Source organism: Gambusia affinis, linkage group LG10 (genome assembly GCF_019740435.1).
Source record: "Gambusia affinis linkage group LG10, SWU_Gaff_1.0, whole genome shotgun sequence".
In the NCBI taxonomy this organism is placed as follows: domain Eukaryota; kingdom Metazoa; phylum Chordata; class Actinopteri; order Cyprinodontiformes; family Poeciliidae; genus Gambusia; species Gambusia affinis.
This window is the reverse complement of record NC_057877.1, coordinates 372672-398495: the sequence shown is the minus strand read 5'-3', so window position 1 is coordinate 398495 and position 25824 is coordinate 372672. Positions and strand designations below refer to the sequence as shown.

General features: G+C 39.1%; 1 protein-coding gene across 4 annotated transcripts; it reads right to left on the bottom strand.

Annotated features, from left to right (window-relative positions):
• Positions 1-1968: 1968 nt before the first annotated feature.
• Positions 1969-24649, bottom strand: LOC122838043 (lysine-specific demethylase 4A-like). 4 transcript variants are annotated; one of them, XM_044128354.1, is made up of 22 exons: positions 24630-24649; positions 21542-21704; positions 20735-20910; positions 20521-20635; positions 20191-20384; positions 19588-19637; positions 13857-13960; positions 13224-13361; positions 11558-11790; positions 10902-11050; positions 9759-10111; positions 9308-9422; positions 9052-9236; positions 8037-8241; positions 7821-7897; positions 7054-7109; positions 5881-5989; positions 5419-5607; positions 5118-5288; positions 4760-4879; positions 3975-4067; positions 1969-3871 (listed from the first exon to the last, which is right to left on the bottom strand). In XM_044128354.1, the coding sequence occupies exons 2-22, from the start codon at positions 21677-21679 to the stop codon at positions 3731-3733; spliced, it is 3111 nt and encodes a 1036-aa protein (XP_043984289.1). In that variant the 5' UTR covers positions 21680-21704; positions 24630-24649; the 3' UTR covers positions 1969-3730. The 4 variants fall into 4 exon arrangements, with proteins under 4 accessions (XP_043984289.1, XP_043984292.1, XP_043984290.1 ...); XM_044128357.1 differs by having other exon boundaries at positions 11558-11736; XM_044128355.1 differs by lacking the exon at positions 24630-24649 and adding an exon at positions 23173-23306.
• Positions 24650-25824: the final 1175 nt, after the last annotated feature.

The following is a 25824-nucleotide window of genomic DNA, read 5'->3' as shown; positions in this document are numbered from 1 at the left end:
CCCCAAACGTAGAATTTTTTACATTTTTACAAATGTATTAAAAAAAGAAAAAGAGACATATCACACAGTCATAAGTATTCAGACCCTTTGCTCAGCATTTAGTAGAAGCACCCTTGAGCTAGTACAGCCATGAGTCTTCTTGGGAATGATGCCACCAGCTTGTCTCACCTGGATTTGGGGATCCTCTGCTATTCTTCCTTGCAGTTCGTCTCCAGCTCCCTCCGGTTGGATGGTGAACGTTGGTGGAGCCATTGTCAGGCCTCTCCAGAGATGTTTAGTTGGGTTTAGGTCAGGGCTCTGGCTGGGCTGGTCAAAAATGCTCTCAGAGTTGTTCTGAAGCCACTCCTTTGTTATTTTAGTTGTGTACTTTGGGTCATTGTCTTGTTGGAAGATGAACCTTCGGCCAAGTCGGAGGTCCTCAGCAATCGGGTAGAGGTTTTCTTTCAGGATATTTCTGTACTTGGTCGTACTCATCTTTCCTTCAATGCAACCAGTCGCCCTGTCCCTGAGGCTGAAAAGCATCCCATAGCATGATGCTGCCACCACCACCTTGTTTCACTGTTGGGATTGTATTGGGCAGGTGATGAGCAGTGCCTGGTTTTCTCCACACAAACTGGTTAGAATTAACGCCAAAAAGTTCAATCTTCATCTCATCCAACCAGAGAGTCTTATTTCTCAAAGTCTGGGAGTCTTTCATGTGCTTTTGGCAAACACTATAAGAGCTTGATGTGTCTTGCACTGAGGAGAGTGCAAGACACATCAAGTGCCATAAAGCCGACTGGTGGAGGACTGCGGTGATAGTTGACTTTGTGGAACTTTCTCCCATCTCTCTACTGCATCTCAGCCACAGTGGTCTTTGCCTTCTTCTTTGCCTCTCTCACTAAGTCTCTTTAGCTGGACAGTCAGATTTAGGAAGCGTTCTGCTCATCCCAAGCTTCTTCCATTGAAGGATAATGGAGACCACTGTGCTCTTAACAATCTTAGGAACAAGGCATAGAATTGTGCCTTGCAGAGTTCACTGGGCAGTTCCTTCCACCTCATGATTCTCATTTGCTCTGACCTGCACTGTGAGCTGTGAGGTCTTATGTGAGCCTTTCCTCATCAAGTCCCGTCAGTTTAATTAAACACAGCTGGACTCCAACGAAGGAGCAGAACCTTGAGGAGGATCGGGAGAAATGGACAGCATGCGAGTTAAAGTGTCACAGCAAACGGACTGAATACTTATGGCCATGTGATATGTCAGTTTTTCTTTTTTCTGTCAAGATTAGATGCTGAGTGCACATTCATGAGTAATAAACCTTTTGATTTTAGCAAATCGCTGCAAAGAAACAAAGTGAAAAATTTAAATGGACTTGAATACTTTCCATAACACTGTATGCCTCAATTATTCTATTAACGTCCTGAGAGGAGCGGAGCCAGTGGACTCAGCATCTTCCTTAATTACACAAATTTAGATTTGTTGAAATAGTTTGAGGTGCTTTTTATTGTTCATCCAAGATTATTATTTTAACAGTTGAGCTAAGTGGAGAGATGTCTTGACAACCACATTGCACAAATGAACATTTTGACTTACCATGATAAAAAAGTAATGGGTTCCTCATTGTGATTCGATCAAGTCTGGCTGGAACTTTGCTTCTGTCCAATGCCTTTTGCAATATTTATTGTTATACATTTCTGTAATTTAGGTCATAAAGTAAATCTTCAAACACAGATTAAGTCAAGTTTTGTAGCTCACAAACTTAGTTTTTTTAAACCCTTTAATTAAAGAGTATACATGTAGATATCTGAGCTGGAAGATGTTCCAATTACTGCTGGAAATAAGGAAGGCAATAATGAGGCACTTTCATATATTCCACAGTGTGTTTTCAGTCTGACACATTCCTAATCACGGACATCATGGATCATGGAGGGTTCTTTAGTTTTGACATAATAAAAACCCTACATGAAACAAAGAGAACTGAATGAATAAACTGAGAGTACATTTCTTTAATTAAACAAATGTTACAAAATGTCTGCATGACAATATGAAAAGTAACTGCTCTCCCTGCTGGCTCAATAAGATTTTAAAATAGACTACATGACATTTACATTACACAGGCTTTTGTGAAAAAATACACTGAACGCTTTACAAACAGCACAGTAAAATAGAATACAAGATCAGTGTACAAGTTAGTCTAAAGAGAAAATGAAATGATCCCTACATGACCAATGACCAGCTAGAAAACCTGCTTGATAATGATGATGACTGACGGCCATCTTGTTCTACCAAAGCAATGGAATCAAAGAGTTGGGTGGAGCCGGACACGAACAAGCCAGCAAAACGTTTAGAAATGTACAACAAACGCCATATTTTTCTGTATAAACCAACAGTAGCACCTTGATGTTCAAATGCCCCACAAACTGGACTCAGCAGTCCAATGCACAGAGTAAGAGAGTAGGACAGGCAGCCAATAGAAACACATGAAAAGCAGCAGAGACTTAATTAACTGCAGAAGTCAAGTGATCAAACAAACTCAACAGAATTACTGTTTATGAAGCAGATGCTAGTTTCTCAATGCAATGAGCAATAAAGAGTTATGAAGTTCACCCAAGGAGGGAATGTAGTTAATAAAACGGGACTTTAGGGATCAAATGGCTGTGCTACCTTCAAAGAGTTTAACCTGTTACTCCACAGCATCCAGAGGAAAACCTTTTCTGCATTGGACATGCCTAAAGAAATGACTGTTGCAACACTTACATGAAACCTAAAACTTGAATCAAAAGCCAAGAAAAATATCCCAGAGATTTAAAAAAAATCTTTTTTCATTGCTGGTTAGATTTTATTATTATTATTATTATTATTATTATTATTATTATTATTATTATTATTATTATTATTATAATAAAGCCTTACTTCATTTATCCAGAAGAGTCCATATGCGTTTCTTAATTCTGAAATATGTTGATAGATTTTAAAATGCAATATATACCATGAAAATGTTTCTATCACAAGATGTGAGTGTTAAGATTAAGACAACTCATAAATATTACAAATGGCAGTTTCCAAACTAGTTGGAACAAATAAAAAACGTTTTAAGCTCCAATTTTTGCAGTTACACATAATGTTCACAAGTCATAGGACAGAAATGACTTTTTAAATGTTAAAAATGTTGAGAGATTCAACTCTCTTCTGTTTTCTACCATTTTCAACAGAATAAAAACTGAAGGGCTGAAGGTGAAGTAGAGGTTTAGAATAATATTTGGGGTATGTGTGTGTTCTCTCTGAAACCTTCTAATGGCCACTAAAAGCAAAATCTGAAATAAATTAGGAACAAGTTGATGTTGGATGGAAAATGCTCAGTTGGGGTCAGTTTAATGAAGCTTTGTTTTTTTTAAGACTCTATCAGCACAACTTGACTTGACTCTCCATTCCAACACTAACCCAGTTTTCAAACATCTTACTTCACTCAGTGCTATTTGTTATGTATCCTTGAAGTAATGCTAGAGCGTGTGGCCCATTAACATTATGGTTAGGAGTCCTCTGCAAAAATGTCATCAGAGCAAAACATTTTTTGACCTCACAATCCAGCAAAGAGAACAAAGTGTTGAAACAGGCAGCAGTCCATGCAGATCCTGAAGAAGCCAGCTGCTGCTACATTGCCTGAAACTAGCTGCAAAGTTAAGGTGCATCAAAACACTTCAGTCCAACGGTGCTGCTGGTGTGAAAGACGGGCTGACCAGGTGTGAGGGTCTACTCCATGATGGCTCTATAAATCACAGGCTCAATGTAGTCGCCCCTGTACCGGGAGTTGATCACCCTTTGTCTCTTGGATTCTTGGATAATCTCATTGTCTTCAAAAATTCCATCAAACCTCATATCTGATGCCTTAGACTGCCGAGAGAATAAAAAGGGTTACATAGACTATTTAATAACAGCATTATGTAATTATATGCTACAACATTAGTTTGTTAAATAGAGGTGAATTTGAACTAACCAGTCTGGATTTGACTCTCTTGGGAAGTTCTTCGTCCAGAGTGTAGACGTCATCTCTCTTGGCTGTTAGCTGTGAACCATCTTCAAACTCCACCTGCGGTTTGGAACAACAGCACATATTAACACGTATTCTTTCACAATTGTGAGATTTTTATTTCATTTTATTTGATAAATTGATCAAATTTGATAATTTGATAAAAACTGCAAATAATGAATTAGTTAATCAAAATCTCATATGTAGCTCATAATAATCCAAAGATGATTTTTTTTTTTTTTTACTACAAAACACTCCAAATTAATAACTTTAGCATCCACTGAACCTCAACTATAATGTGATAATAAGTTCATGTCTATGTGTCATTTGGCAATTATTTGGCATATTCATGAGTGAAAAAGTTCTTTGGGGTTTCTCAAGACTCACTTTTCAAACTACTTTTGTTCAATATCAGTATACTCTATCAATCTCATATTACTTTGGAAAAGGATAGATTTTAAAATCTTATTGGTCATTAAGTCACTGAATGGAATCAAATCTTAATCATTTCGGAGAGATGTGTTAGAGTTAAACGATGTAAGCTTCTCAGGTGATCAGTTTTGTTTGCTCAGTGTTCCAAAAAATAAGTGTAAATCTAAAAACAAAAGTCATGATTACTTTCTGTGTCCCTTATACACGATATGGAATTGTCTTCCTAAATAGATAATAAATTATGCAGGTCTTACTAATAAGAACATAAAGTCAAAGATTATTTTGACACAAATTGCAGAAAGAAACAGAAAAATACTTACCAAGTACATTTGAATAACATGAGCAGCCACAAACTTGGCCCCGTAGACCAGCCCATCTGTCCAGCGCACCTGAACCACTTCACCCTGCGGTGGGGGGCCAAGCTGAGCGCAGTCTTGATTCTGAGCAAAGAAACAAACACATAAACTGATCAGTCACCTTTAACACTTTACAAGTAAGCTATACAGCATACCTTTAGCCTAAAACTATGTTGAGGCTAATCCATAAAACTGTTCTGCGTAGTTTCTAGTTTCTAAATCTCAAAACAATCTTATTTTAATTCAGGTAAAATGAACAATTCTCTTTACATCTCTGCTTACTACTCTAGATGTTTTTAATGCAAAGACAAATAAAACATACCACAATGTCCTCCGGGAACAGGTTATCACTGAAGGAGCCGTCATCAAAGTTGACTTCATAAAAGGTCTCTTTTGAGAGCTGAACTACATCACACTGATAGTAACGGCCATTCTTGTGCTTACAGATGACTCTCTGACCCACAGTAAGCTCATGCATTGCTGCCTTATTGCGCTGCAGCAGAAAAAGCCACAAACAGTATTATTAATGCATACATCATACTGAGGAGGGTCCATTCTAAACTATAAATGGATAAAAACTAAACTCATGTTGAAGAGAGAAAAGATCCTGTTCAGCAGTTTACCTCAATCTGAGCAGGACCTTTGTGCCGACAGCAGGTCACATGGACCACAAAGGGCCAATCATCTGGCTGCATCAGAACCCCGGCAGCCTGGGCGCAGGTAGGGTGGTATGCAGTGGGACAGCGGCCATGAGAGCACTGCACACAGCAGCCAGATGCCTTTTTCACGCGTTTCTTGCAGTAGTAACATTTCTGTGAAATGGAAAAACAGCAGCCTGGGCTCAGCAAGTTGTTAAAAACAGCTAAAGAACAGGAAATGTCCTGTCTTCTTCTTGTTGTCAAATGTTTGTTTTTACTGAGTCACAGAGCTGAAAACATGTCTGAAAGACAAATCCTCACTACTAAAGCACACTGTTTTCCACACCTGTTAGCTTGTTAAATACACAAGGTTGTATTCTGGCTTTAATACAAAGTTTTTCCCTTTACTCAATACTTACAGCTCATGGTGACACCATGTGAACTCACCAGTTTAAATCTCTGTAGAGGGATTCCACTCAGATCCACAGGACTTCTTTCAGCAATGTTAACAAAGCGCGCCTCCATCACTGCCACAGCACACAACACATGTACCCACCTACCAAACACACAACACTTTGTGATATTATTCATTCCAACTGATGCATTAACCAGCATACTTAAAAGAGCCATATTATGTATTTTCCAGGCACATAGTGGCTAGATTGCACAATAAAAAGGTTCTATGTTACCTTCAGTTGTTATAAAATGAAGTAGCAAGTGTTGAGGCACCCCTGAATTGCTGCCAGGTAAGATTCAAAGGTCCCTCAAAAATGCCAGAAAGAATCAAAGCAACATTCCAGATTTTTTTTGATGAGTGTAAAACATTGCAACATGATACAAAACTTCAAAAAAAGTTCATTTTCCACACTACAGCCAGTTTCTAAAGCTCACTGGTGGCTGGTCAGGTGAACACATTGTGAGCGTTCCATGTTGTTCACATCATGACCAACATGAACGAGTTCAGGCTCCAACTGATCGTCAAACCTCACATCCAAGAGGAGCAAAGTGGCCTTACTTTGTGGGGTTATTGGTAGGGATTATGGGGTATTGGGGTCATGTAATGGCTATCCAATCCCATGCCCAAAGTAGCAGCTGTGTCTGCATTCTCACCACAAAGTTGATCCTGTTTACCTTCTCAAGGTGGTTCAGGTATCTGACCCGGATGGCTCTTGGCCGCCCTTTGGGCTTTCAGAAACCCTGGGGAAGACTCCAGACTATGTTTCACGCACAGCTTGGGCACGCCTCACCATACACAGGTCAATGTGAAACATTGGTGTAAAAGTCCTCTCAGGGCTTCGAAGACAGTACTGTGGTGGTAGAATATCTTCACATGCAACCCAGAAATATCCCAACTTGAAATAATTTGGTCATGTTACTTGTCTTTTTGCCTGGTCCAGACTTTGTATTCCAACTCACTGTAGCTTTAGGTGCTAAAAATCTATTCATTTTGCCTCTGGTCCAAATTAGGTGAAGTTAGCTAAATGTTTACATTTACATTTTCTGGTTTATTTTCTGCCACCCCCTCATGTTGTGCCTCCACTAAAGAATTATGGCGCCCCCTAGGGGAGGCACACCCCACAGTTTGAAAGGCACTGTGTTCTAGATAACCTTGGAACTTACTTATCATTGGTGGTTTTATGTAGGGCTCCACCTCTTAGCAAGCACAGGCAGCAACTCTGCAGAAAGAAGAAGTCTCATCAAAGGGTCCAGTAAAAAAAAACATCACTTTTGGTTGGAAACAGTAAACTTATGCTTTCTCTGCTGGCATTATTTTTAAGAACACATCCTGGAGATAAAAACTTTGAGACATTATTTACTCAGAAAAATATTCACATGGCACAGACAAGGTCTACTACTACTAGGTCTACTTGTCTCTTGACAATCTTGACATGAGATAAAACAATCTGAATTTCTTTTGCATTTAAAAAAAAATTGAAAACCATTATGCTGAAGAAATATTTTTTTTGTTGAAATATGTCTGTAGTGGTCTTCTGTGCTGATTAATTTTCTTTTTATGTGAATGGGGTCAGATATTACAAGTTTATATTCTTCTCATCCTTTTCCTTTAGGGGTTACATGAACTATTCATAATTATTATTGAATGAATAAAATAAAAACAAAATGAAATAAAATTATACTGCTCAAAAACTACTACTTTTTATTCAGACTGTAGATATACAGTGCATCTTTGTCTGATGTTACAATTTGTTGGGTGACCTAAAATGTTTAAATGTAACAAAAGGCAAAAACGGAAAGATATTTTAAAGGAATCAAAACGTTTTCATAGCACAATAAAACCAGAGGCATTCCCATGCTGAATTTGTGTTACAACACCCTCACAAGGCTACTCTCAGGAAGAAGCAACTGTAATTCATTTTCATACCAACCTCATTCATAGCATTGGCCTTACATCGTGCACATTTCCACTCGGTGCTCACACTGGCTGGGTTCACACCGTAGCAGCCTAAATGATGCACACAGCAAACACACAGGAAAGTAGGGATTAGACAGCATCTACAGCTGAATCATTTAAACGTTTAGAGCATATGGAGTTATAAGACAAAGTTATGCTGTGGAGATGTAAAGCGTGCTGGTGTACTGACTGGTGTGAACCCAAACACGGCACTGTGAGCAGCTGATGAGGAGGCTGGTTCCATCCTCCTCTAAATAATGTGCAACAGGTTGTTCTTCACTCTCTGCATCTTCTTCTGTGGTGATGGTGAAACACATTTCTGGGATAACAGGCTTGGTCTGCATCCTCCCACCTGCACCAGCGACATGATTGTCCATGCTTCTGGCACACTCTGCCTGTGGGCAGACACAGCAAGGAACGAAAGAGACGTTTTGCTTTCAACTTCTGACTGCTTCAATTGGAGAAAAGTTTCCCAATTTCAAAACTTTGGCTGAAGTGGCACTTGTAATTCTAGGCTTCAGTGCAGTAGCAGATTGCAGATTCATCCTCCAGATAAACATCAAAACCATGACGCATTTGATTCTCTATTCAGCTTGTTATATAATAATTCAAATGAAAATGAAATACAATTGAATGACATTATTATAATTTTAAAAATGGATAAAAATAGATTATGATTTTTTTTACCACATCTGTCAAAAATGAAGAACAATGAAAAAGTCTAGCGCGTTATCTGCCTGCTAAGCTACCAGTTTTTAAAGCAGCCGTGTTACAGGGACTTTTCTGAAATCAGAAAAGCATTTATGATGTGCTACTGGTAATCTGAACTGGTAATATGATATACTATTGGAATGCATTACTTTAAAAGTAAAAAAACAACAACAAAAAAATAAAGAAACTGTAAATCTCTCATATTCCAACATAGACCCCTGCAGACAAGTGTGGTCTTAAATATGCAGGTTGCACTTGTGAAGAGGTGCAGATTACATTCCGGTACACTCAATAATCTGGAAATTACAATATGTCATATCCCCAGAATGGAAACAATTCAATAGAAATGTCTTAATGCAGTTATTTCAATGCTGAGAGCAATCAGAAAAATGAAGTCTGTCATTCATATTTTGTTATGGAGAGAAAAAGAAATGCTTCATGTTAGAGTCAGAAACCCTTTCAGGTGTTGTGTTCTCTCTGATTGAGAGGAATACCTGTTGATATGTTTGGAAGAGCATACAGATGGAGCAGTATGGAGGCTTAGAGCCCATGCGCTGGTTGTACTCCCTTTCTTTCTTCAGATTGGGAGGGCTACTCTGCCACAAATGGGTCAGAGGTTTGGCCCAGTTGTCCCCTTCGAAAGTACCTGCCTCCACTGGGGGAAGCTCCTCTAAGGCGTCTATGGCAGAAAAACAAATGCATTCATTAAGTTTCAATATACAAGGGAGAAATCTTAATGTCAGGACAGACCTTTTTCACTGCTGCTATCTTTGATGTGTGGGGGCCGTGGCAGCTGGTCTGGATTACTTTCCAGCTCTGCAGTAGGAGGCAACACTTCTGCCACTTGCTGGAGGTACAGAGAACACTGGCAGAATTAGAACGAAAAGTCACATGTTCTGCTAAAAGGTAAACAGTATTATTACAGAAGACCACAGAAAAATGTATTAAAAATGTCCATAATAATAATAATCATATTTAGAGGGTTAAAAAACACATTAATTTGTGTTTGGTCACATCTCAATACACACAATACCAACTGAGTATTTTAACAACAAATATTGTTGCCATATATTGCTGATGTAGAAGTACATTAAGATAACACATTTATCAGAAACTACGGCACAACAACAGGTTCAAATACTTGAATTATCTGGATTGAGACAGAATCACAGATGCCAACACTAATCACTTCTCTGCTCACATGTTTGGTGTCTTCGTTCTCATCACTGCGTATGGCCTGTTCTTCCTCCTGCACCAGGATTTCTTCTCCATAGTCTCCTTTGGCATAGCTATGAACATGCAGGACGTCAGCAGGGCTGAGTGTTCTCTGAAACAGCTTGTGCACATGGATGTTACTGGTTTCCACCCGAGGCTCCACACTGCCCTCTGCATTTCCTTCTACTGGCAGCAGAGGACTCATGTCTGCAGTCTGTCCACCGTTCTTGTCCTTTCTTGCAGAATTTTGTCTGCTTGAAGTTTTCTTGTTGGGTTTAGAACTGCATTTAGGTGGTGGTTTCATGAGCTTCTCCAACTGACGTTCTGACTTGGGTTGTGCTGTGTTGAAAAGGAAACACTTTATTACAACTCTGTACGCTGATTTAGTTAACTGATTTGCAAATTCTAAGTTAATGATAAAGATGCAGACCAGAATACACATAAATGACATATTTTGATTCATTGTCTCTAGAAATAACTTCAACATCAAGGACACAAAAAAAATTGAAAATGCTCATTCTTCTCTGGGATTTTCTGTGGCAGCCCAGCATATAGTAAATAGTAAGTGACCTGTACTTGTATCACATTTTATCAAGTCCAGAGGAACCCAAAGTGCTTTACACTACATTGAGTTATTCACTCACTCACTCACTCACTCACTCACTCACACTCACACACACACACACACACACACACACACACCCACACACACACACACGCACACACACTAATGGTGGTAGATGATGCACCAACTAGAGTTGGTCTGCCACTGAAGCCTGTGGCTGCTATGGGGAAAATGTGAAGAAAGTTTAGCCGGAGTAAATCCTGAACTACTTCTAAGGTGTCTTGGACAAGAATGCTAAACTCGACTGAATTAAACTTTGGAGAAAGTAATTACTATAAAGCACTAGTTTCATAGCAGGATAGCACGGAAATATTTTTATATCATCCAGTGGTGTCAATATTTTCTAATTCTACCTATTAGAATGAATGTAGGATCCAAACAATGTGAAAGTTTTTTCTTTTGATTTTATCTAAGAATATGACAACCAGGTGAAAAGAGGCTAGACTTTAAAGACAAAAAAAGTAGCAGAAAGGCAAGAGTAAATTAAAGAGTTTGGCATCTTACCTGAGAGAGCTGGGACTTTATTGGGAGAACTCATTGATAGCTTGGTACTCTCAGGCTCTACTGCCTCCTTGACTCTTACGTCACAATTGTCTCCTTCAGAAGTCTGGACAGGTTCAAGCGGACGTTTTTTCCCACTTTGAGGATCTGAGCTGAATCATTTAAAAATGTTAAGGACACGTTGAAGGCAGTTTTTAATTTCACAAAAGGTTTAAGATAATGCCAGCTGAGAAAATTAAATCAAGTATTATTTATTTAGCTCTAGTGGCCTTTATTCAAGTGGCTCAGGCATCTGGTCAGGACGGCCCCCCTAATGAGGTGTTCCAGGTACACCCCACCGGCAGGAGGCCCCGGGGAAGACCCAGGACACGCTGGAGGGACTATGTTTCTTGACTGACCTGGGAACCCTTTGGGATTCTGTCAGAGGAGCTGGAACAAGTGGCTGGGGAGAGGGAAGTCTGGGCATCCCATCGTAGGTATTTTGAATGATTTGAACATAGGTTCATCCTTTTGATATCACCAGATATGTCAGTTGTTTAACTTTTGAAAAAGTCAAACTTTTTCATATTTCATAACAATCAGGAAAGACTTGTTAACATTCCCGTCTGTAATAAAATAGTCACAGAATATTGAAGAAAGAGAGTAGAATAAATCAAGACCTTTTGTCCTTCTGTGCAGGAGACGTTGGCTCCTCAGACGATGCTTCACTGGAAACCTTCTTACAGGGATTGTCCTTTTCTTTTTTGAGAAACTCAGCAGCCTCTGGAGTTGGTTTCAAGTGGTCAATGGGAGTGTCATCTTTCCCTGCTTTCCACAGTTTGTAACGGTCAGGCTGAAACTTGAGTACAAATGCATCCATAGATATCTTCACCATATCTTGACGGCAAGAACACTGCAGAAACCAACATGAAACATTTCGTAGCTTCAACAGCTAAAACTAGCCAGTTGAGGTCTCTGCCATTGTTAGATGTAGTGTGTGTTCTCACCAATGTGAGACTGTGAAGACAAGATGGGTTCTTGCTAAGGTTAGTGCTTCAGTAAGAGGTTTAGAGTAGTCTGTATTGCTGAAATTGGTCATTTTGGTCTTGAAATTAAATATTTTCCAAGTTTTCACATTCGTATATAATTTAGTGGTGCAAAAATCTAGTTGACTGGTCAATGACAAATGTAACAATACATTCAGATTACAGATGGGCTTAGCTGTTGTGGGATTTGATAGCCAGAGTCAGACATCCCTTTGATTGGTTAATCCTTTTTTGTGCTCCAAATGTCTGGTTTTACTCCTACAGTGGTTTTACTCCTGCTTTGAAGTTAGTTGTAAGTTAGTTATGTGACTCTGTGATTTACTAGAGCCAGCAAAGGCTTTCACATCGACACTGAATTTTCAACGGACTCATGCAACATAACTGGGATCGAAACTTAAAAAACCAAAATAGGTTTAGTTATTTGAGTTTATTAATGTAGAAACTGTGAAAGCAAATTTGGAGGACTGTATCAAAGTAAGTCATTTGGACTAAAAGCAATATTGGACATGCACAACTTCTACTACATGAGTACTTTAGATTCTGTATAAAGTATTAACAAGGAGGAGAAACGCTGGCTGTGCTTAAACTAATTCTCATTAAGTGGTCATGGAAGAGCAGATGCTGTATGAAAATCCAATCTGTTATCAGTTACATCCAAAACGCGAAAAAATCCATTTTGTGTATTACAGCACGGCTCCACCAGTGTCCCTGTCACATGTATGAAGGTACCAACAATATAGAGGTTGACATTGGAAACATAGATGCAACCATGAAGACAACATAGCCTCTGTTATAACAACAAACTTTGTGGAACTACATTTACATGACTTCCTCAGCATGGTAGGAAGTCACGTAGAGACACTGTATGTTGATGGACTGAGCTGTCCATAGACCCGAAACACTATTAAGCAGTAAATTAAAAAAAAAACACAATAATGAGTTTCATCAAATCTAAGGTGATTTAACACCTTAGATCTGATGAAACTCATTATTGTGTTTTTTACACAATATTTGCACCTTTATTGTGCAAATAAAGGTACATTCACCTCTAGTATGTTAAAAGCAGAATACCCATCACTGTTGTACCAGTTAAAGGCTGATGATTTAAATCCTATTGTATATAAGATTAATAAACAATATTTATGACAACTGGTTAACTTGTCTTTTACTAGTCTTTTTGGTATGCTCCTTTGATTTACTCCTTTGAATCTCTAGGAAGTGCCATGACCTTAATACTTGCAAGTTAGACATTTCATTTTGAACTGCTTTACTTGTGTAGAAGAGACTGTATATAACATACCAATTTAGCTTGTTTTCCATAATCAATCCATCGCTGTGTAGCAAAGTTGGTGGACTCGGCACAATTGAAACCGTGGTTGAAACCAGCATGATAAGCAAATGGAAAAGTCACAATGAACTGCCCAGCTTCCTGAGTGACCTAACATAACAGGAAAAAAAAGATGGATTTATGTTCCACCTGACTTTTCTTATGTAGTCACTAAAACATGATTATCACTCTTCAGTCAGAGGCTTCGTTGTAACAGAGACCGTAGAGACCACAGTCATCAGCATCGACAATAACTCTTTAATTAAACAAGTTATAAGACTATTTGATTTTCCTTTGGGATCAATAAAGTATTCTTGAATTAGATCCCACATAATTTGTTCTTGACTCACCCTGCAGCTACAACAACTGACAAGATGGAGCTGAAAGAAATTAAGCAAAAGCTAAAAAGCGGGAGAAGATACTGCTTACTTAAATGGAGGCTTAAAAAAGAAAGCATTAAAATCTTATTGAAAGTAATATAAGCCATGCTTAATGTAAGCCACGCCCCTTGTATTCAGCAAGTTGAAAGTTTATGACTTGTGAACAAACATGTTATCATCTCTGTAGAGATGAAAACATGGATTACCTTCTCATAAGGTGGATTACCTTCTCATATGGTATACCATATTTTTTGAGGATTGAGGGTGAAATTAAAGTCATCTTGTGCCGCAAGAAGGCTTCACAGCTCTGAGCATTCCCGGGAAAGAAACCTGGAAGAAATAGAAAAAACTCTAATATATTAATAAAGCTGAAGCTATCATTTGAATACTTGTCTTTGAAGAGGAACTTCCTCAGGTGAAATATGCTGTGCTGCTGAAGCTATGGAAATAATTTGTTTTATTTATTTTTTTTTTTACATAAAGTCATACTAGTGTAACAGTTACAAATGTACTTTATTAATTATTATTTCTAATTCATGTTCTATTGAGTATTTGTGAATTGTATCTCATCGAGTTATTTTTATTTACTGTTTTGTTATTTTTGCCTTTCTGCACTCTGCCTGCTGCAGGAAACAGGAAGGGGTGGGACGGACCACTGTCAGTGTCATTAACAATGCTCCAGCTTCATTAGCAACAGTTGACAGGCTCACAAACCCTCCTATCACGTTACCACCTGAATTTCAGTCTATTGCCGCCTGCAACCAGTTTCCCAGTTTCTTTTCAGAGAAAATTCAAAAAATCTGAGGATTAATCTGCACATCCACTATAAAGTCAGAACCAACACTGAACCCAAACAAAACAAATACAGGAAAAATGACCCAATTTCAACTACTTAATTATAAAACCCTAGAGGAAATTATAAGTCAACTCAGCTCCAGTTCCTGCTGTCTGGATGTTCTACCCTCACATTTCTTTAAGAAAGTTCTGCCTGTTGTTGCTACTGATCTGATCCAAATAGTAAACTCATCGCTCTCATCAGGCGTTTTCCCCCAGGCTTTGAAAACGGCAGTAATCAAACCACTGATAAAAAAGAACAATCTAGACAAATCACTACTGCAGAATTACAGGCCGATCTCTGACCTCTGACCTCCCATTCATCAGCAAAGTTATTGAAAAAGCTGTGTAAACAGTTAAATAGCTTCCTAACGATAACCAACTGCTTTGACTCCTTCCAGTCTGGTTTCCGGTCTCACCACAGCACAGAGACTGGCCTAGTCAAAGTGTTCAATGACATCCATATAAATATGGACTGTGGGAGAACCACAGTTCTGGTTCTGTTGGACCTCAGTGTTGACCAGGACATATTACTGAATGGACTGGAGAGTTGGGTCGGACTCTCCGGTCCAGAGATTAACTGGTTTGAATCTTACATAAAAAGCAGGGATTTCTTTGTTTCAATTGGAAACTTCTCATCAAAGAGGTCAAAGGTCACATGTGGGGTACCCCAAGGTTCAAACCTAGGACCCCTCTTATTCAATATCTATATGCTCCCACTAGCTCAGGTTATAACAGGAAATAATATCAGCTACCATAACATTACGATGTCACCAGGTGACCTTTGACCCCATCCAATCACTGAACAGATAAATGTGTGGCTGTGCCAAAACTTTCTCCAGCTGAACAGAAACAAAACTGAACTTATTATTTTTGGACCTAAAGAGGAACAATCTAGAATCATAGATCTAGGGTTATAGATCTAGAGTCATAGATCTAGAGTTATAGATCTAGAATCATAGATCTAGAGTCAGCGCACAACTTCAGTTATTACAACTAAAAACCAGCGATCAGCCCGAAACCTGGGAGTAGTGATGGACTCTGACCTGAACATTCAGAGCCACATAAAGACAGTTACAAAGTCGGCCTTCTATCACCTGAAGAACATTTCCAGGATTAAAGGACTAATGTCTCAGCCAGATCTAGAGAAACTCATCCATGCGTTTATCTTCAGTCGCATTGATACCTGCAACAGCGTCTTCACAGGTCTGTCCAACAAATCAATCAAATAGCTGCAGCTGATCCAGAATGCTGCTGCTGGAGTTCTGACTAAAACCAGGAAGATAGAGCACATAACACCAGTTTTAAAGTCTCTCCACTGGCTCCCTGTAGCTCAAAGAATAGACTTTAAAATACTGTTGTTAGTTTATAAATTACTGAATGGTTTAGCACCACAATACATTAAAGATTTGCTGCTGTTGTATCAACCTTCCAGAACTCTCAGGTCTTCTGGTTCTGGTTCTGCTCTCCAGAACTGGAACTAAACAAGGAGAAGCAGCATTCAGCATCTATGCACCACAAATCTGGAACAAACTTCAAGAAAACTGTAAAACAGCTGAAACACTGACTTCCTTTAAATCTCAACTAAAAACCCACTTGTTTAGAGTTGTATTTGAAACGTAATCAATTACAAATTTATTGATGGAATCTGACTTAATGTCATTTTTTAGTTGTTGATTCTATGTTGCATTGTGTTTTTGTGTTTGATTTGATGTAAAGCTCTTCGAAATGTCTTGCTGCTGAAATGTGCTATACAAATAAAATTTGATTGATTGATTGATACCTTATTTGGAAATGGGACCATTGTACTCCGGAAGTGAAGGGGGCGCCATTTCCTATATTATCCGCGGCTTCCCATTTTTATTTTCTTTTGAAATCTGTGATATATCTTCACCTTTGGGAAGGATTTTCACTCTCAGAATGTGTTTGAACTTCTCTCTTCTGTTTACTTCAGCGCAGCTCACGGTTTAACAAATTCAGTAGCATTCTGAGAACTTCTAAATCTGCTCCTCAGTCGCATCTTTTCGGGCCTGATGCTGCCTCTAGTGGCGTGCGGGTGATAACACAACTAATATAATTTCATTGCTAATACCACAACGTCTTTATTACTTACTATTAATTTCGGCATTTCTGGCACCGTACTATAAACCGTAATAACCCAGCAAGTTAGAACCATTGCTAATTAATTTTAAGTAACTTAGATTTAAAAATTCAAAATATTTGTGAGACAGTCATTTTTTCGGTTATGTTTATGACCATACAAGATATATACCTCCGCCTAGACCAGTAACATCACGTTCCAAAGCTCTACAAGGACAATTAAAGGCTAGCAGGTAAACTAATTTGTTCCTACGAAATGGAGGGGGAACGGATTATTTCAGGCAGCTAAAATATATGGTTCCCTCCTCATATCTCTGGCAAAACACATGCAAGTGTTTTCAAACTTGCAGGATTTAGTGGTGATGAAGAGTTATAAGCACAGTTAAAGATTTTGTGAAAAAGAAAATTAGCTTCCCTTTCATGGAGGTGGAACAGATTATTTCAGGCAGCTAAAATATTTGGTTCCCCCTTTAGCTTTGACTAATAATGAGCAACAATTTCCAAAATCACATGATTTGTTTTTATGAGAGGTATAAACACAGCTAAAGACTTGCTGGTTAAGTAATTTGTTCCAATATTATGGTGGGGGAACAGATAATTTCAAGTTGCTAAAATAATTGGTTCCCCTAAGTAACCTTGGCAAATAATGAACAAATGTTTTCAAACTCACAGGATTTGTTGTTGATGAAGAGAGGAATAAACACAGTTAAAGACTGTATACTAGTATACTAGAAATTTCCTTAATCCAGTAATCTGTCAGATTTTACATAAGAACAGGATTTACCAGAAAGTCTACACTCTCATCTTTTCAGAAAGTCTTCATTTTTGGTGCCCTGCTATCAGTCAGTTTTTATCAGGAATAAAAAATTATAAATACATATAAGTGTTGGAAACCTGTGTTTGGTGACTGACTTATTTGTCAGGTTTAAGTGACAAAAGCAGGAAAACCACCGTTTCTCTTGGCGTTTAAAATAACGGTGTAAGAAGACCTAGTTTATTTATTTATTTATTTTACAATTTTGTTTGCTGCCGATTAAACTGAAAGTTATAACCTTGACACAATTATACGAGTTGTTTTACTGAGAAATCAACCAGAAGCGCCGTGAAAATGGTGAGATCCACCGGATCTGCCTCTCTGGCTGCAGTCCACACTAACGACACAGGAGGAACAGAATTTCACACAAGACTGGCTCTCGTAGCTTCGTTGTTCTGCGCTGCTGAGGGCAAGTCAAGGGAAAGTTGGCTGCTGCGATATATATTTGTTTTCTGTGTGGAAGTAGTCATTCATGTCGCGGTCTCTGGCACATTTTGTTTACTATTGTTTGTCAGTGTGTTGTGTAGAAGTTTTGAGCTATTTTGACCGTTATTGTGGGTTTATTGGACAGTTATATTGTCTTTTTTTTTGGTGCGGACAAGTCCCCCAGTCTGTGCCAGTCCAGCGCAGCTCGTTTTTTTATTTTCATGTTTAGGACTGGAGTGCAGGGAGAGAGGTGACAAGAAGATTCATTTGTTTTTAATCTGCTCCCCAGGTAAGTGTTTTTATTTTCAATTATACATTTTTTTTCTGTTTATTTATTTCACTCTGTCCCACGGTATTATCTGCCATTGTGACCACCAGGTGGCGTTTTCCCCCTCTTGTTTTTAGATTGTTGTGATTTTTTTATGAGGAGATTTATTTATTTTTTTGTTTGTTGACTTTTGTTGCATTTTAAGGAGATGTTAGTAGACAATGTTGTTCTGTCTACTAACAGAACAGAACTTCAGCTGAGGGGCTGAAGTGCAGGGAGAGAGGTGACGAGAAGATTCATTTGTTTTTAATATTCTCTCCAGAATAAATGGTCCAAACATACATTCTGGCTGACTGATTCTACAAATCAGTAGGACTCCTATATATTGACTCCTATAGTTTTCAAATGCTGTGATATTACATCTACACTGACAGCAGTGCTCATTACGATTTATCTGTTCATACTGGATGATCTTATTCTGTTTCCTTAAATGAAACGTTACAGACAGACAGAGTTCAGTCTTCATTGGCTATCAAGATGTCTGAGCATTCAAACATTAATGAGTTGATTGAGTCAACTCATTAATGCTGCTGCTGACATCATCAGACCCAGAGAAAAAACACCACAATAAATTTACCTCTTTTTTGCACTGTAACATCATCTAAAACCTGGGGACACACTGCATGACTTTCCCAGTCATCACAGATTGTCTGCTGAGCGATAGCAAGCTCCTGGATCCATCAGGCCAACTAAACACACCTGAATGGATTAAACTCATGAGGTGAGAGTTGATAACCTCACTGAGATCTACAATTTATTTTCAAGAGACCTGGCAAGATAACAGTACTATTTATAAATATTGACATAACCAGATAAAAAGATTTATCTATTTATGTATGAAGATGGATGGATGGATGGATGGATGGATGGATGGATGGATGTCTTCTTGCTTCTTTATTATCACTCTATAACTGCAATTAGTTAGTTAATAGTTTGTATTGTCTATTGTTTTGTGTTTATATTCAGAATGCTGTATAATATATTTACAAATAAAGAGGAAAAAAACAAGCTGACAATGTGTCTCAGCTCTTGTTTTCATTGGCTGTCAGCAACACGTGTTGCCAGTTGGGTTGGTGGTTGTTTCACTACAGAATGGATCCAGATCAGGCTCCAAAAACTGAACCATGTTTTGTTGACTGATAGGGAGGTCAGGTCAGGTGAGGTCAGGTCAGGTCAGGTCAGGTCAGGTCAGGTGAGGTGAGGTCAGTTCCCATCATGCACTTGCAGACTTTCACAACTAACAATCAGTGGTAAAAACATGCAGCGTGCCTCTGATGGTAAGATGAACATTTATCCCTGTTATGATTTCAATTTTGAAAAAATATGGCTGTTAGTATTTTTATAAGAAAAATCAAAACTAGATCAACAGCAACCAGAGCTGTAGGATCACTCATTCAGAGAGAAGTTGCATTATGGTGGAAGGTCATGCAATGAAGTAGACTGAAGGATTCTTACCTTTAGCAAGCCGCTCCAGTCTTCTGCCATGCTCTGGTGGGACAACATACCTGCAAATTAACAAAACTGAGACAGTTATTCAAAGTATGATTAGTATGATTTTGGAGAGCAAAGTAAAAATCTGTGGAAAGCAAAGGACTAATATGACTGGCTGTTAAACACATTCTTTTCAAATAAGAATAAAAAACCCCATAGAACTTCATAAACTAGCTAGTGGGAAGTTAAAACATTCAATACATTGTTCAATAGCAAATATATCTAGTGTGGATGTGCAGATGTACTCAATGTTTGTCGGTTTTACGGTCACATTCTTTAATAAGAGATGGTAGCATCAAGTCTATTTCATAGTGGATGATAGACATTACGCAAACGGATAATGTTTTAATTTAGTGCAATAATAAACTTCCTTGAAGCATTCAGGGAATGAATGTGTGATCAATTGGAAGCATACATAGATTCCAATTGATAATTAGGATTAAATGGAACCCATGTATCATTAAATTGACTTTTCTTTTGTAAAATGCCTTGAAATGATAGTTGTTATTAATTGGTGCTGCATTCATAAAATTAACTGAATGATGTAAGGTAAACCTTCCTATTTACCATGACTTGGGCTCGCCGTAGTGCAGGTAGCAAATGCTATAAAGATTCATGTCCTCTGTGTGCCAAGGAAAAGCACTCTTCCACATCCCAAAATAAAGGCATGGGGAGGTGAGTCCTTTTATCTTCACTGCACTCTCACTCTCCACAGTGTCCAGGATTGTGTTAAGATGGGCCATGTTCCATTCAGACACATCCTGCAACAGAAGGATTCATAGGAAACAGTGAGCAACAAAAAAACATGACCCATAAAAAACACAATCAAACAAAATAAAAACAATCATGGATATGGCTAGTAAAGGCTCAGTGTGTTTTTTTCTAGTCCCCACTCACTGGATCAAACAGTGTTCCACTGACATCAGCTCCATACAGTGGGGGGTTAAAGGTCAGGTTCTTCCAAAACTTCCTTTCCAGCTCATCACAATCCACATATCTGGGACTGCAAAACCTAAAGGTTCACATATTTGGAGATTATCAGTAGCACCAAAATTAATCCAATAAACACAGTGTTAAAAGTAAATAAAGGTAAACTACTAGGCAAACAGACTTAGCCAAATTGGAAGTCTTCTGAAACTCAAGGACAGTCATTGGTTTCTTCTGGATGTTGTACTGCGTGAACAATCCCGACTGACCAGTGACCACCTGCTGTATTGGAGCAGGAATCAGCAGATCATCGATGTCATCATATGCATTTCTTGGTTTCCAGCCTTTAGGTGGAATGATCTGCAGGTAAAGCAATCAGAGATGATACACTTCAGAGAAGAGTAACGCAGATATAACTTTTTACAATCTACTAGAGTCTGCTAGGAAGATCTAGATCCAAGATTGTGTTACACTGCTTTGTATAATTATATCAACAAACATTTCAAGATAAATTTCAGATTCTGCTTGAAACGTTTTTAATACTTTATTATCAGATTACATGAAAACTGTATGTATTGATACATTTTTGCATCTAATGGTTCATAATTCTAGCAAAGATTTTTTTCGGCCAAATGAAAACCACATAAATCAGACTAATGAGTCATCTGCCAGTTATAGATACAGCTACTGAGAAGTATTTTGCCTCTGATGAACACAGAAAAAAACTTTCATTAAGTTTTTTTCTGCATCATCATGTTCAAAGGTCTCAGTCTTGAGCTGCACAACGTTGGTCTGCTCAGAGGAGACTCAATCAACTTGTTATACTTCCTATGTTCCTCTTCTGATGAAAGTACACATATTATTTCCTCATAAAATGTTACATTGGCAAAATTATACATTCAGCACCATGACACACAACAAAGGTTGAAATTTCATCTCACACTGAATCATAAAAACAAAAAGATCCATATGAATAAAATGATCTTCTTACTTTGGCGATTCCAGCTCTGTGAGCTCCTTGTGACTCCATGAAGGCAACATACCGAACAAAGTCCTTGAACTCTTCTTTGGAGGGGGTGAATGTCATTACACTGAAATTAGGAGCTTGGTCTGGAGTGTCTGTAGTCATCTTGGCATTCCACGCAACACATGTACTGTTAATGGAAAATGCAGACACACAGAGCTGTTAACTGGTTGCACAAATTATAGATCTCCATCCACCCTTTTCAAATTATCTACTCAAAAACACTTTTTATTTCCAGTTTGTGTAAACCTCAATGCTCTGCTACTTTCTGGGTGTTCAAAATATATTTGTAGATTGTATATGATCAAACAAAACAAGCAGTGCAGGTGCATTAATGAATAGGAAAAAATATATCAATTCCTGTCAGAACATGTGTAACCTAAACTGTAAAAAATGATCTGAAAATGCAAGAGCAGGGTAAGGAAAAAAACAAAGTTCATCTGTAAGATGTCCACAGGAAGAGTGATCTGTTAATCAAATGCTTTCTTGGCCTGATCAGCAGCAACTTTGAGCATCTAAAGGCGTAAAGTTTGCTGCTCTGAAAACTCTCAAGAAGACAGACTGACACAATTGCTAAAGCTCAGCCAGGGAAAGGTCATACAGTCAAATGGATTCCACCACATTAAAGGGGTTAAGATTGCTTTCATGAGGGAAAACATTCACAACTTCCAATCCTGATTGGTGGAAACGTCCAAGCAATCAAAGCTCACCATCAGTTAAAAAAAAGAGAGATAATTCCCTCTCTGATCATTTTATATTCCACAGGTTCTTGGACAGTATATCGTTTTAGTGCAGGGGTGTCAAACTCCAGTCCTCAAGGGCCGCTGTCCTGCAGTTTTTAGATGTGCCACAGCTACAAACCACTGGCATGAAATGACTTAATGACCTCGTCCTTCTGTAAATCAGTTCTCCAGAGCCTCAATGACCTAATTATTCTATTCAGGTGATGCAGCAAAGGGACATCTAAAAGTTGCAGGGCAGTGGCCCTTGAGGACTGGAGTTTGACACCCCTGCACTAAAACGATATACTGTCCAAGAAACTGTGGATTATAAAATGATCAGAGATGGTTTGATACACAATAAAGACCCATTTTCAGATTTTCCAATGCTATTGTGCCATTAGAAACAAAGGTTGTCTAATAATAATAATAATAATAATAATAATAATAATAATAATATTTGTAGCCAGACAAGTAATAGCTACTAGACATTCTGAAGTGATCACACTGACATAAAGTCTAGGAAGCGTGAACAATGTGGAAAGGATATGCTCTCGAACCGCAGAACTGGGGAATGTCTCAGCTAAGTGGATGGATGCCCATCAGTTCCTTACTGCTGCCCCCTGACACGCTAACCAAGAAATAGCTTTAATTGCGTCAATTTTCCACATGATCCAAGCTGCAAACATCTGCGCTGTCAGTGATGTAGTGAATGAGCTCAGTGTCCGGCGGTCTCTCGGGGATTGACAGCTTCCTCCACTTTCAGCTAAACAAGTAGCAAACATGGCTCGTTTGCTGACGCTCACTTTCTTCTTCGCAAAACTCGAAGTAAACTCTGTCTTTCAATCAGTAAGTGTGTTTTCCAGTGACAGGCTTTACCTTACACACGCTGAGGTGGCGAGAAGAAGATTTATCCTCAAAGCGCGAGAGACGGAGTGCAAACAGATCAGATTATTTCGGTTACCACAGACAGTCCTCCATTATTCCCGTGACGCATGCTCAGTGAGTGTTTGTTTACATCGCACTCAAAAGGGAGGGTTTTCCTTAGTCATTTCAACCAATCAAACGCCTCGTATTGGTAGACCAATCATCATTCAGTTAACATTGATGTATCATTATTGGGCCTGCCATAGCAATGCAAAGCAAGGAAAGCAAGACACCTATTATTCTTCACCTCAAAATAACTGCGGCTTCCTTTCACCTGCGGCTCGAAACGCTGCGTGCCCGCCCACAATATATATATATATATATATATTCAAAACACGCGGCTCAGGATCCGGGCTATTGCTTCTATTAGTATTTCGAGTAACCAATTAGCAAATAACGAGCAAAAATAAAATCAAAACAGAGTCTGACTGTACTGTGTCAGACTCAAAACAAAGTCAGAATTCTGTTTCCCTCTGCGTGTCTCACTCACAGTTGGCAGTTTTCAGAGAGGATTAAATCTGTCACAGAACCCAGTTTTTGTTTCATTACTTGAAACAAAAAGTCCCACCCTACAGTATCGTATCTCTTCTTGGCACCTAAGCTGAGAAGGACTGCGCTTGATTTTTCTTTAATTATTTGATCAATAATATGAATGGTCCTTCTTATAATGTCATACGTTTGTCTATTACCAATGAAGCCTGTCTGGTCCTCATCTATCAGGGAAGGCATCAGAGCACTTAATCTCTTAGCTCCTTCCCCACCGTAAATGGTAAATGATAAATGGTAAATGGACTGAACTTATGTAGCGCTTTTCCAGTCATTTTGCCCACTCAAAGCGCTTTACAATAGAGTCACATTCACCCATTTATACACAGATATGCAGATCGGTAGGCAATTTGGGGTTAAGTGCCTTGCCCAGAGGCACATCGACATGTGGCAGGAGGAAGCTGGAATCGAACCTACAACCTGCTGATCACAAGATGACAGGGGTCAGGATGGAGGGCAAAACCTGGATGACATCACAGGTTTGACCATGGAGACATGGAAGGTGGGGTGCACGCGCAATGAAGAAGGTAGATTGAGACACACAGCTACTGGGTTAATAACTTTGGCAACAGAAAATGGGCCCACAAAACAGGGTGACAATTTGCAACTTTCTACCTTGATGGGCAAATTCTTAGTGGATAACCACACCTTTTGACCCACCAGGTATCTTGGGGCTTGGGATCTGTGGCGATTGGCATTATGGGCATAAACAGCAGAGGTCTTGCAGAGAGTCTCTCTGGCCTTTCTCCAGACTCTGAGACAACAACATGCAGATAAATGGGCAGCAGGAACCTGGGTAGCCCCTTCCTGAACAGAGAGAATGGGCGGCTGATAGCCATAAACAACATGAAATGGTGACAGACCTGTGACACTTGATGGTAATCCATTGATGACGTACTCTACCCAAAGTAAGTCCTGGGACCGGTGACTGGGAGCATCCATGCAAAGGATGCGCAACTTGGACTCAACCTCCTGATTCATCCTCTCTGTCTGGCCATCCGTTTGAGGGTGAAAATCTGAAGAGAGACTGACGTTAATGCCGAGAAGGGTGCAAAACTCGCCCCAAAAATGGGAAATTAATTGCAGCCCTCCATCAGAAACTATACTGCAGGTATGCCATGAAGTCTGAACACCTCTCGGGCCATCACTTCAGTGAGATCAGGTGCTGAAGGCAACTTGCATAGCGGAATGAGGTGGGTCATCTTGGAGAATCTGTCAACCACAGTGAGGAATACAGTGTTGCCTTGAGAGGGAGGCCGGTGACAAAATCAATAGAGAGGTGGGACCATGGTCAATGTGGAATAGGCAGAGGCCTCAGTAGACCAGCTGGGTGGCATCTGGAGGGCTTTACTCTGGAACAGGTGGCACTTGCTGACACAAACTCTCGTGTGTCCTTTCTGAGTGTGGGCCACCAGAATCCTGACTGGACCACTGCTAGAGTCTTGGTTATAGAGTCTAGGTGACAGAAAAGTTTAGAGCCATGACAGAACTGAAGGACTTTAGACACCATTTCTTCAGGAACAAACAGAAGACCCTTAGGACACTGAACTGGAGGTGGTTGTTTCTGATTACTCCTCTCGAGCAAGGTCTCAATACTAGTAAGAGCTAGCCTAGTCTTGGAGGGAAGGATGTAGTCATGGTCAACAGAATCAGAAGGACAGACAGAAGACTGATGAAGTCTAGAAATGGCATCTGGTTTGACATTCTTGCTGCCAGGTCGATAGGCCAGGGTGAAGTCAAATCTGCTAAAGAATAGTGCCCAAGTGCTTGAAGTTTGGAGGGGATGCATTTTACGGCAAAGCCTATTATAAGCCTGCCAATATTTGCATACCCTATCTATTTTCCTCAAATATCAACCTATTGATATAAAACTAATCTCAGCAGTTCATAGAACTGCTCTGATAATGTAGAAAAGGTGAAATTCCTCTTAATTCTTTATTTCTCCATGTTAGCAGGAGGATGCATTTTTTGGCAATATGGATTATGAGCCTACCGATACATGCATGCCCTATCTAGTTTCCTCAAATGTTATCCGATTGATATAAAACTCATCCCAGC